Here is a 12,307-nt window from a genome sequence, read left to right on the forward strand (position 1 = left end):
CTTCCCTAGCCAGTGTCACAGTTGCTTCCTTACAGTCACTAATACTCCTTGTGCAGGAATGTTTTAAATTTATTCAGGGTGATGAAATTTGTCTAGGCTAATTAAGACACATTAGGATTTACAGACTGAATTGATGAAGAATTACTTTGCTTCTAGATGGTTCATGGTGTATGAACCAATTCAGTCTTGATTGTAACCTGTTGCCTCCTGGGAAACATTATGGTTTCTTGTATCATGGACCAGGAAAAGTTAAAAATGACATCAACAAATCAGTGATGGAATGGACAGTGGAAATAGCTAGGAATTTAAACAGGCACATGAAAGGCAAAGATGATGACTTTCTTGGTATTTGCAAAACAAACAAAAAACCCAACCAAAACTAAGAGAAAAAAAAAAAACGAAGTCAAAAATTAAATAATTTTTTTCATGATCAAGAATACATGGGCTCAGAATTGAAGCCTTGTGGAGCTACTTGCCCACTAGGCCTTGGTCTGAGAAAGCATTTCAGAAGGTAACTTATCGTGCCTGTATTTTAACAGTGACCTTTCTCCTTTCCTAGGTGTTAAAATAATCACTCAACAGGTGCAGCCCAGTAAAATCCTTCCCAAACCAGTTACAGCGACCTTGCCCAGCAGTAGCAATTCACCCATTATGGTGGTTAGCAGTAATGGGACTATCATGACAACTAAACTGGTCACTACTCCCACTGGTAAGTTACGCCTCTGAGAAGGGAAGGGAGGGTAAACCCAGACATACAGGTGATCAAACATGGTTTCTTAGGGTTAATAAAAAAGCACTTATCTCTTTCGAACAGTGGGCACAATGGCACATTCACAATCCTGTTACTTATTATAGATCAGGATTTTTGCACTGCGTGCTCTTCTGTTCCTCTGTTTGAATTGTTTCACAAAAATATCATTGTTCTTTCCCCATTGGGTTTATTTAAAGGAAGTTTGCTTGCAACCTATACAGATACTTTGCACTTCTGTAGCACCTTATATTACATGACTTTTACTGATTTAACTCAAGCAGACAGGTCAGCACCATTCCTATTTTGCATAGATGGACTTCAGAAGACATGTGACTTGCTCATAGTCCTGCAGTGAATTTATAAAAAGACCAGTAAATTGAAATTTAAGCTCCCAGTGTTTTTCTGGGCATCTAATTGTATTTGTGTTTGTAATAGATAATAATGCAGACTGTTCAGATTATAAACTTGGATGAGGAAAACTTAAAAGGTAGCTTTATCATGGTTTTCAGAAAACTCTTTATTTCCTGATTTTTTTTTTTTTAGGATGGGCTGGGAATATTAGAACCATAAAATTGTTACTGTTGGAAAAGCCTTTGTGAGATCATCAAGTCTGACTGTTAACCCAGCACCACCATGTTCACCACTAAAAACCTTGTCCAAGTGCCACATCCATACAGCTTTTGAATGCTTCCAGGGATGGTGATTCCACCACTTTCCCGGGCAGCTTGTTTCAATGCCTGACCACCTTTCCCATGAGCAATTTTTTCATAATATCCTACCTGAACCTCCCCTGGCACAATTTGAGGCCATCTCCTCTTGTCCTTAGCATACACTAATGGTAAAATGGTAAATATTCTGTTTATAACTTTTAAAGTACTCCACAGATAAATTCTTGAGTACATGAAAAAAACCCAGAAGTTTTGCAGTTCATTTAGTTGGTAAAATCTGTATTTTGTTCTCTTGGATGTGAACGCACCTTTCTGGACAAAACAAGCTGCTTTGCTCTGTGATCTTTAGCAATTAAGGGCACTAGCGGCAGCAGTACAAGCAGAATGGAATTCCAGTGTTTGTGTAGCTGTTACTATTTTTGAGCAATTTTCTTTTGTGGACTCAGTTCTCTTTCCATCCAGAAAAGGACTACTTCTGAAAAAACAGCATTTATACTATGTTTAGAGGTTTCTTTTGTGCCACTGTATGCTAAGTCCATAAAATTGCATCATCATTGTAAATTATATTTTTCTCTAAGGGTGTTATTTAGACCAGTCATTAGTGATTCTCTTTATAAACAATCGGTCATATAGGAGAAGTGTCATTTATGAGAGGAAGGGATGAGTTCTGGTTGTGTCATCAGATGGCTGACTCTGGGGCATCTAAGGGAGCAAGAGGCAAACCTACAGGCAGAATCTGCACATCTATTGAAAATTACGATCTTATGCACAAGGACATTAATTAAAATAAGGCAGTCATGGAACATTTGTTAAAATACTCAGAAGACTGTTATATTAATTTAAATTTTGTATATACTTGAATATTGCTCTGTGGATTTAGAAATTACTAGAAAAATTGTAAAGGGTGGTAATAGATTGCAGTGTGGGATATCTTTGAATAAATCTGTCACTTTATTCCTAAACTAACATATTTTCTCACAAATATTAGTAGAGGATTGTGTTGTAACAGTGAACTTTTTTTTTCTCTCTTTAAAACAGGAACTCAAGCAACATATACACGGCCAACAGTGAGTCCTTCTCTGGGGGCTCGGATGGCTGGAACTCCAGGGGCTGCTACTTACGTGAAAACTACAAGTGGTAGCATCATTACCGTAGTACCAAAATCACTGGCTACTCTAGGAGGGAAGATCATCAGCAGTAATATTGTTTCTGGTAGGCATATGAGTACTTTGATGTTAAGACTTCTATTTTAAAAGTAACTTTGGGCTTTCTTTAATTGTTCAGGGCTTTTCTGTGTGTTACATGCTCAAATAGTTATTAGGACCTTTATTGGAAAATTCAGAAGAAAAATAGCTGAGCATGAAGAAGAGGATAATAGAAGTTTGAAGGTGAAGTGTTCTTAAGGATTGTGGTAGTTCTTGTGTTTAAGAAGGAAACAGCAAATGTGAAGGAAAACTGCGAGGAAGGAGAAATGTGAGGTGGGGAACTAGTACATTGTATGGAGGGCAGAAAGATTAGAAAACACTATTGGCCCCTGTTTTAAAGCATTTTATAATCCCAATGCTGCCCTTCTCTGTTCCACTGCATGTCCAAAGAACCAGAATAAAAATGGCCTGTATATGTTAGATTCAGCTATGCAGTCTCCACCTTACTTTGATATTTTATCATTGGCAGCCTGTCTTTCCTTTAGCCCGTGTTCTGCCTTAAGCTTTCCCTCCCAGCTTTATGCAGACCTTGCTTCTTATCTTTGTTAGTCTGCTGACCAGCCCTCATTCTCCCTGCTGGTTTTGTACTGGTACAGGTTGCCCAGGGCAGCTGTGGCTGCCCCACCCCCAGAGGTGTTCAAGGCCAGGTTGGATGGTGCTTGGAGCAACCAGATCTAGTGGAAGGTGTCCCAGCCCTTGACAGGGAGTGGAACTGGCTGAGCTTCAAGGTCCCTTCCAACCCAAAATATTCAGTGGTTCTATCATCTCTAAAGATAGAGTCTCTTTAGGACCGGGACCAAGCACACTTACCACTAACAATTTCTTAGTATATGTTTGGGACTTAGACTTTGTTTAGCAAAGACCTGATGTGGCACCAGCCAGCTCCAGTCACCTGAAGGTGCTGCACAAGCTATCAAGTAAATGTACTCTTGGGCTGTAATCTAGTAGAGCAGTTTTTGATTTCTACAAAATTATATTTAGTGATGATACAGCATCTTCTTTGGCAATAAGTAACTTTTTTTAGCCTGTTGTGGGTATGATGAATTGTTAAGACAATTTTTAGGTCTTCTAATGAATTATACACAGGTGGAAGTATTCTTCTGAGCAGCAGCTAATGTGGAGAAACCTGTGGGTGATCCTGACGAGGATAATAATGATTGTCCTGAAAGAACACAAGTTTGGAAAGCATGCCTGCTTTTTTCTTTTTGTTTGCTTAATTGTTTTTGCTAAGGGAGCAGTCTTTAGATGCCTCTGAAGTCAGTAGGATTAAATAAATCATAATCCTGTCTCAGCATGTCTTCCCTTTCCTAGAATTAGTAGAAATTTTAATCTGAAATACTTTGCGAAGTATCTACAGGTATGACTGATGGGTAGAAAGTAGTAAAGGAAATCTTTGGGTTTGCAGCTCTGTTGTGACTGAATGGTGCTTTCCTCTGGAGAAAGGAGAAATTGTTGATAAAAAGCTGTCTGAGTAGCTACTGCAGTGGCAGTCTGATAGCATTGATGACTGATTCCAGTGTATGTAACTTCTGTATACTGTGGAAGGCTGACCAGAATTAACTGTCACTGCAGGTAATTAAAAACCTGATACAGGGAATGGAACTAATTAAACACCAACACAGGAACAGAAATAGCCAAGACAGCTCTTCAAAAACAAAAAAAGCACCCCACACTTCTAAACTTAACTTTTGTGGACTGGTTGTGAAACAATAGCATGTTTTTCTTTTTTCCTTCTTTAAATCCACTACTCATCACTTACATTAGAACAGAAAGAGCTGGTGTTTCTCTTGACTGGAGATACATCCTTGGTATGTAGATTCTTCTACAGAGGTCATCCGTAGAAGAGATTGTCTGTGCAAATCGGATCTTGAGTTTAGTATTAGTTATGTGCTTACCCCAGCCTAACTCCAGCCTTTGAAAAGTTCTACATGTTTGCCTGAGAAAGCTGTGTTAGTCTGCTTTGTAACTTGTGAGAAGGGGTTGCCTGTCCTAATACAGAATATATTATGTTCCCCTAGGCACACCTGTTTTTACTGTAGGTGAAAGATTTGTCGAGTTGGCATCTAGTCATTCCATGTTGATTTAGGTGACATAAATTCCGATTCCAGATGCTGCTGGTTTCTTGATGTGCTGTCAGATTTAAATACAATGATTCCTCTATAGCTCACCAACTTCTATGGTGAAAGGAAATACATAAAATGTGATAAACTGCACATTATTTCTTTTCCAACAAAAATTTAGGAACTACAACCAAAATCACTACAATTCCAATGACATCGAAACCCAATGTGATTGTTGTGCAAAAAACTACTGGAAAAGGAACTACAATTCAAGGGCTTCCAGGCAAAAATGTTGTCACAACACTGTTGAATGCTGGGGTAAGTAATCATTTCAAGTCTCAAATGAAGAGCCAAGTGGCAAGCATTCATTCTGCTAAAGGCTTGATTAGAAGCAAACTGTGCATGAGCTCCTTAACAGATCCAGCATGCCTTAATGTCAGGGATGTTTGAAAAGTGACTGTGGTTTGCAGAATATAATTCCATGCTTAAAGCAAACTGGGGATGTTTTTTCAAAGTTAAAGGAAAATAGAAACTTTTGAATGTGCTTTTTTCCCATGGATAATGATTTTGTATTCCTGAAGCAATTAAGGAGATGAAAATAACTAGAATCTTAACCTGTTTGCTCCAGTGAGAACCAGGGTCCTGTGTCAATAACTTGCGTCTCCAACCATTTGTCTTTTGGGTATAAAGGGCAGAAATAAACTCTGTCTTCACAGCAGGGGAACCACTTTAAATTTATGTGGTGTGTAACATTGTGACATCCTGTGCCCTGACTATTGTATAGTGGTGAATTTTTTTTTTTTTTATAACCTGAGGTATACCTAAGAATAAAATCAAGTTTCCAGCATCAGCTGAGCTTACCTGTAAGTACTAGTAAATAAACAATGATGTTCCTAGGTAAAACTGTGAGATTTAATGTCACACTCCTGTAAAATTTAAAAGGCTGCTTGAGTAGCAGAACCACTGAGGGGGTTTTTAAAATCTTTTATGATTTTTGTTTTAGGTCTTGAACTTTCCTAGTTTTAGAATTAAAGGTGTATTTGCAGACAAGTGGAAATCTTATGATGTTACACAATAGTAGCTACCAGAATGGGATGGTATTTTTGAAACAAGTGTGCTTTGGGGGCTTTCCAGCTATTTCATGGATATTGGTAGGAACTGGCTACTAATGTTGTTACTCACTTGGTTTGTTACTGTGCAGAGCTTAAAAAAACATGCTCAATGCCTTTGCTCTTCTTAAGCTATCAGGAGTCTAGTCATCTGTAAACACTATTCCACAGTCAAATGATTCCTGTGAAACAGCTGTGAATCTGCATTTTTTGTTGAAGTGAACTTTTAGTTTAAAAGAAGTCCATACATAATTAATGTATTGGTCCTGAAGACAATATGAAAATCTATATTTAAATAATTTCTTTTTAGAATCTCAGTTCAAGTTTTGTAGATGTCTTGCCAAAGTTAGTGTTAATAGAAATTGGTGGTCTTAAAAAACATTTGTGAAGGATTTGCACAAAGTTCCAGTTTGAAAAACTTCATGTCTTTTAGTTTCTTCTTTTTATTCACCCCTTCAGACCTGCTCAAAAGGTAAGGTAATGGAAAGTGGATTTTGGTAGCTTTTTTCATTCACAACCATAGGTTCTTTTGTTCTTGGTCTTCTAATGTATTTTGTATCCAATAAACGTAGTTGTAGCGGGAGATTTATTTCATGGTACACACACTCACATATAACTGTATTTTTTTAGAGAATTGGGTCTCACTGAACAATTTCATTAAGTTAACCTGTAAACTTTGACTTCTCTACAGGGGGAGAAAACTATTCAGGCAGTGCCAGCAGGAGCAAAACCTGCTATCATCACTGCCACAAGACCCATCACAAAAATGATTGTTACACAGCCAAAAGGAATAGGGTCCACGGTCCAGCCAGCCACCAAAATCATCCCAACTAAAATTGTGTATGGTCAGCAAGGGAAAACACAGGTACAGTGAGGACCCCTTTCTGTCTTGGAATGTACCCCTAAATTTTAATGGGAAGTAAATAATTTTTCAATGTATTTCCTCATTTGTTCCAGGTTTAGTATATATCTGTGGGGAATGAGACTTAGTATAATGAGGTGGCCTCAATTCTGATTTCTCAAGCACAGTATTTGCACTTGTTAGCTTTTTCTGGAGGCCTAGAGCAAGCCAAAAGGATTTATTAAGCCTTTTCTGTAGCTGAAACTGTCTGGCCATGGCTCCAGATACTTGTTTACATCTTACAGCTAATGGTTAGACCATGAGAAATAAAGATGCAGAGTCTGGACATAGGTCATCCATCACATCTGAGGTTTTACTGAAGTTTATTTTCTGCTTAATACCTGTTCAGGCTGTCCCTGCAACCTTGTGTAGTTGGTGGGGCTGGGTACAGAGAACCTGGCTTATTTCTGGATGCTTTCAGTTTCAGCTTTTTCTCTGGCTGCACTTACTATTTTAAAGAACTTTTATCACATGTAACATTTTGTGTGTTTTGATTGTTCAAGACTGTATTTATTGTGGACGTGCTTGTCCTTATCAGTGCAGTACATGTTCCAGCTCACTTGCATAGCTTTGTCTTATCACACTAGTTTTATCTAGTCCTGAAAAATCACTGTTTAGTGGTTTGTTGTGTTAAGTACTTCAAATAACTGAGTGAGAAGTACATTATTGTGCATTGCCACTTACTTGGGCTTTGTGGTTTAATAATCAAAGTTGCTGAATTTAGAGGTAGACTTTTAAAGTAAAATATTAATATGTTATAGGTGGTGTAAATAGATCTGAGTGGCACCCTGTACTCTGATTGCTCAGATGTGTTTTCTTGAGTGCTTTTACTTTAAACAAAATTTACCTTTCTAATTAGGTCCTCATAAAACCAAAGCCAGTGACATTTCAAGCAACAGTTGTGAGTGAACAAACCAGACAGCTGGTGACTGAAACGTTACAGCAGGCATCAAGGGTAGCAGAGACAGGAAACTCTTCTCTCCCAGAAGTGAAAGAAGAACCACAAACCTACACTGACAGTAGCTCTTCTTCTACAGAGTCTTCCCAGAGCTCTCAAGGTCTGTCTTGGTGTCACATAATGTATGAGTAGACTGTCTTCCAAGAATGCCAGCTGGCTCCAGAGAGCTCTGTGTGTCTCCTTTTAGCACAGGTTTCACCCCATCTGTTTGCAGTGAAGTGCCATTGTTCCCTTACTTTTGTATTTTTCTTTCTTTTGAGCTACTTACTATATGCTTTCATTTCTCCTGAAAAGTGATGATAAAGATGTCTTGCTGGGCTCCAACTTGCTGTTAAAATGCAACCTGTTCCCTCTTCCTGGAGAGTCTGCCAGAGGTAGGCAGGGTAGCAAGTTTTGGAGGTTATTTTGGCAGTCCATGCTCTGCCACTGTCTTTACAGAGTGTATTGAAGCATCTCTCTGCTGCATGGCTGAAAGCTGTCAACACAAATCTTGGTCCTTTTGTAGACATGTGTATGTGCATCAGGACATATGTCAGACATGCAGTCCTGATGGGAATTCTGCCCTGGCTTCAAGCCAAAGCAGCTCTTTGTGTCTAGGAGGAGCATAAATAGTAGGGCATAAACAACATCCAACCTGTGTTTGGGAGTGATCATGATATGTATCACTACAGCAAATAAAAGCAAATGTCTCAGTGAAACCTTTGTACCTTTTCTGTATAATTTTGTAACTGTTGATCTATATGGCCATTTAAGTTTTAAAAAAGTTCTGAAGATTCAACCAACTTACCAAAATTTATGTGCTGTTAGTTCAGAATGCTGAACACATGCTGATCACCCAAACTGCTGAAACCTGGGGAAAAAAAGTTCAATCCAAGGCAAATTCAACATACAAAGAAACCTGCTGAACTTTGATTTTTCAAACAAAATCTTTTACAAAAAAAATAAGATACAGAACTTTTCGGTTTTTTGCTGGAAACTGTTCATAACATCAACAGCCTTTTACTTCAAGAATCAATTGAGATAGAAACTAAAGTGTTGCTGAATGAGAGTATGCATCCTTGGCAATGTTCAAAACTAGTAAGTAATGCGTAATTTGGTATAATTTTGAACTATCACCCTGCTTTAAAGCAAGAAGTTGGACAAGAGCCCTCCAACCCAAAATGGTTCTATGATGACTTGAACTGGCACTGGTTGCCCAGAGAAGCTGTGGCTGCCCCATCCCTGAAAGTGTCCCAGGCCAGGTCAGACAGGGCTTGGAACAATCTGGGCTAGTGGAAGGTGTCCTTGCCTGTGGCAGGGGGGTGGAACGAGATGAGCTTTAAGGTTTCTTCCAACCCAGACCATTCTGTGATTCTATGATGTGCCTTTTTTTTTTCTGCAAACAGATTCTCAGCCTGTAGTCCATGTGATTGCTTCAAGAAGTCAAGATTGGTCAGAACATGAAATTGCTGTGGACACAAGCCCTACAATAATTTACCAGGATGTATCCAATGAATCTCAGTCAGCTACTTCCACGATAAAAGCTTTGCTGGAACTTCAGCAGACAACAGGTCTGAAAACCCATGAGATTGTTTAGGATAACTCTAGAGGTTACTTTTTGCTTAAAAAGCCTGTTGTAGTTAAGTTTTGCAATTGAAAAGCACCTATCTTGAATCAACTTGATTCCTTCCTTTTTATCCTGTATGCTTGTTTGCATCTATTCTATAGTGTTAACTATATTTATTTAAGCTGGTGCATTTATATTGTAGGTTTATTTTATTATGAAGGTTTATGTATTAGAGGTTGATTTTATGCTTTTCTTCTAAAGCAGTCAAGGAAAAGTTGGAATCAAAGCCAAGGCAGCCTACCATTGACTTGAGCCAAATGGCTGTCCCAATCCAGATGACTCAAGAAAAGAGGCATTCTCCAGAAAGTCCTTCAATCGCTGTTGTAGAGTCAGAACTAGTGGCTGAATATATCACAACTGGTAAGTGGCTAAGGTAGTGTGAGGGTGGCTTTGCAGTTGAAGTCTGAGGACTTAATTTTGGAGTTTTCTTACAATAGGTTTCACTTTTATGTTTTTGCTGAAATTTTCTTTAGAGGAAATTAGTCTTGTCTTCCACTCCTGAGACCCTGTGCAAGGGACAGAGATTGCATCTGTTTTGCTGGGGCCTAGGGGAAAATGTTTCTAACTGAAACAAAGGGTGGTTGCTTCAGGATATCCCACTTGAGCAGATTTTCCTTTCCCTGGATGTAGAAGACAGACTGTCCCACTACCCTTGAAGGAAAATGTCCAGTAAAGAAAAAGTAGAAAATGAAGCTACAGGAACTGTAGCCTAGTTTTTGTACATACTGAAAGGAATCAGACATTGAATTTGTTAAAATCCATTTAGTCCTGAGTTAAAGCCAGGTATGCATTTAGCATGCTAATGTAGCCCCAGTTTCTTAATTTGCTAGAAAGCTTTGAACTAATACATTTGCACTTTTAAAATAAATAGGTTACTCAAATTAATCTCTTTAAATTCTTGACTCCTCCTATTTGGACATGCATTTTGTGTAAGTCCTTTCTCTTGTCTCTCCAATGTTCCCTACTATCTCAGAACACTTGATGTGAGCCACTTCCCATACATACATGAAAAGATCAGATTACCTGTTTTCTATTTTAATTTCTTAAAGCCACATTATTAGTCTCTATATTATTTGGAAAATGAAGGAGTGTTGAAAGTCTACATTGGAAAAGAGAAATAAAACTAACTGTATTAAACTGTATTAGTACATATCTGTAGCTCCAGTGGTTTTAGTGCTAAATGTCTGATCTGGTATTTTCATTTTGTTCTATACCTCCTCCCTTTGCTCCCATCCCTTAAATGGCCTAAGTTGTGTGAAATTGGAGCTGGGGGGATGTTACTATTACTCCTTTAAATAGCACTTACTGTATCTAGCTTCAATTTTGAATGTTTGCTCCCTTGGATCTCTTTTAAAACAAACTCCAAAGTATAATAAATGGTGTTAAACTGCTTTCCAATTAGCAGTCCAGTTATCTTCACTGACACAGATACCGTGCATTGACCTTCTCTCCAAGGTTCCAGTTTTTGATGGGTCTTGCTGAGAAGTTGATGTACAACAGGGCCTTTTGCAGGGAGGATGGAAAATTAGTCAGTGTCTTTGTAGACTTCAGTACTTTTCTGCAGCTTAGAAGCCATACAAAGTACAAAGGCTAAAAATTTCCTGGCAATATGGAGATACTATTTTAAATATTAGGATTCCTGTAAACATTGATTTGAAATGTGGGAATCTACCAGAGAAGTGCAGGCTCCTGTGTGTTGGCAGCAGCAGATTCTGCTACAGCATTAAAGTGGTTATTTTGCACTTAGATTTTTGTCCCTTCCCCCAGTTTCTCTGAACATTGCCAGGTAATGCAAGTAATTGAGTTTCTTTTTGGTTTAATTTGTTCTCCTCTGAATTTATCAGTAGCCCACATAGCTATATTTTCTGCTAAAAATTCAGTCGTAAGATCGTAAAGAATCTATAGTCTGTTGTGAAATGTCCTGCATGGGCCTAGACCAGAGGATTAGGTATTTGGGAACTGGGATTCAGCGTGTGCTTCCTCATGAGATGAAGGGAGCAATTCACACATCTTAGTGTCACCATTTTTTATCTGTCTGCAGACTCCGGAAGACAACACTGTATTGGTTCACATTCGGAAGAATATCTACACAACCATATAGGTTAGAAACTTTATTTTTAAATTACGTTTTCAATTGTGTAGGAGTTGTTGGGAGATAGCCAGGATAAATCTGGCACAGCATGCAGGCCAGTATTGAAATAAACCAACTTTCTTGGAGTGAGAAAGTAAAATTACCATATTAATTCAAAATTTGACTTTTCTTTAAACATTCAGGAAGGTCACTAGAAAATTCTTAATTTTAAGTTATGTTACAACTGAGATTAAACTTTGCTGGTTCTCCTTCAAGAAGATGCAAGTGATTAAATATTTTGTAACTAAGAAATTAGGTTACACAAATATTTGCATATTATTATGGATAGGTATAAAGTAATTTGGATTCATATCTTATCAGTGACTGCAATATAGAATGGTTTTGTGGGGTTTTTTTCTCAGCAGCGCATGACTTTTCTGTCGGTTCATTGTTTAATTACAGGTCTCTCACTATAGCTCTGTAACTCAAGCTAGATCTGTTCTCAGAAGTGACAAAGACCCATGACAAGGTCTCCATTTTTTAATCTATAATTTCTGATCAGCTTCACTTGATTTAATAGTACCCAAACATTTTTTTTGTGCTAATCTTTCAAATTTAGCCTATGCTCTGGGGAGTATTGTGTGCCGTTTATCAGTGGTAGAAATCTGGTGAGCAAGGCTTGCTGTTCTTAACTGCAGTCAATTGCGGAGGTGGTTTTAACAGTGTAAAAACCACAGAATAACTTGTGTTCTACAGCAATATTCTGGTGCTATATAAAGAACCCAGCTGAACATCAAGTATAAACTCTGCTTGCAGAGTTGGTGTATTGGGAAAGGGTGGCCAGAGGAGGTTTGGACCAAATGTGGTTACTTAGGAAACAGACAAAAGCAAAACCCCTGAGTTGCTACTTTTAAGAGGTTTCTCAGAATAGATCTACTCATTAAGGTTAATGCTAGTGCACAGTGAAAGACATTTTTC

The 12,307-nt window shown here is 38.2% G+C and overlaps 1 protein-coding gene across 1 annotated transcript in view; it reads left to right on the top strand.

Moving 5' to 3' along the window:
* EMSY (EMSY transcriptional repressor, BRCA2 interacting) overlaps positions 1–12,307 on the top strand; it is a 45,628-nt gene that overhangs the window by 24,121 nt on the left and 9,200 nt on the right. The window contains 7 exon segments of the mRNA XM_032097830.1: positions 560–709; positions 2,458–2,631; positions 4,866–5,002; positions 6,485–6,658; positions 7,554–7,752; positions 9,038–9,202; positions 9,463–9,618. Coding sequence (XP_031953721.1) covers positions 560–709; positions 2,458–2,631; positions 4,866–5,002; positions 6,485–6,658; positions 7,554–7,752; positions 9,038–9,202; positions 9,463–9,618 — 1,155 coding nt within the window.

The sequence above is a fragment of the Corvus moneduloides genome, chromosome 2, assembly GCF_009650955.1.
Source record: "Corvus moneduloides isolate bCorMon1 chromosome 2, bCorMon1.pri, whole genome shotgun sequence".
Taxonomy (NCBI): domain Eukaryota; kingdom Metazoa; phylum Chordata; class Aves; order Passeriformes; family Corvidae; genus Corvus; species Corvus moneduloides.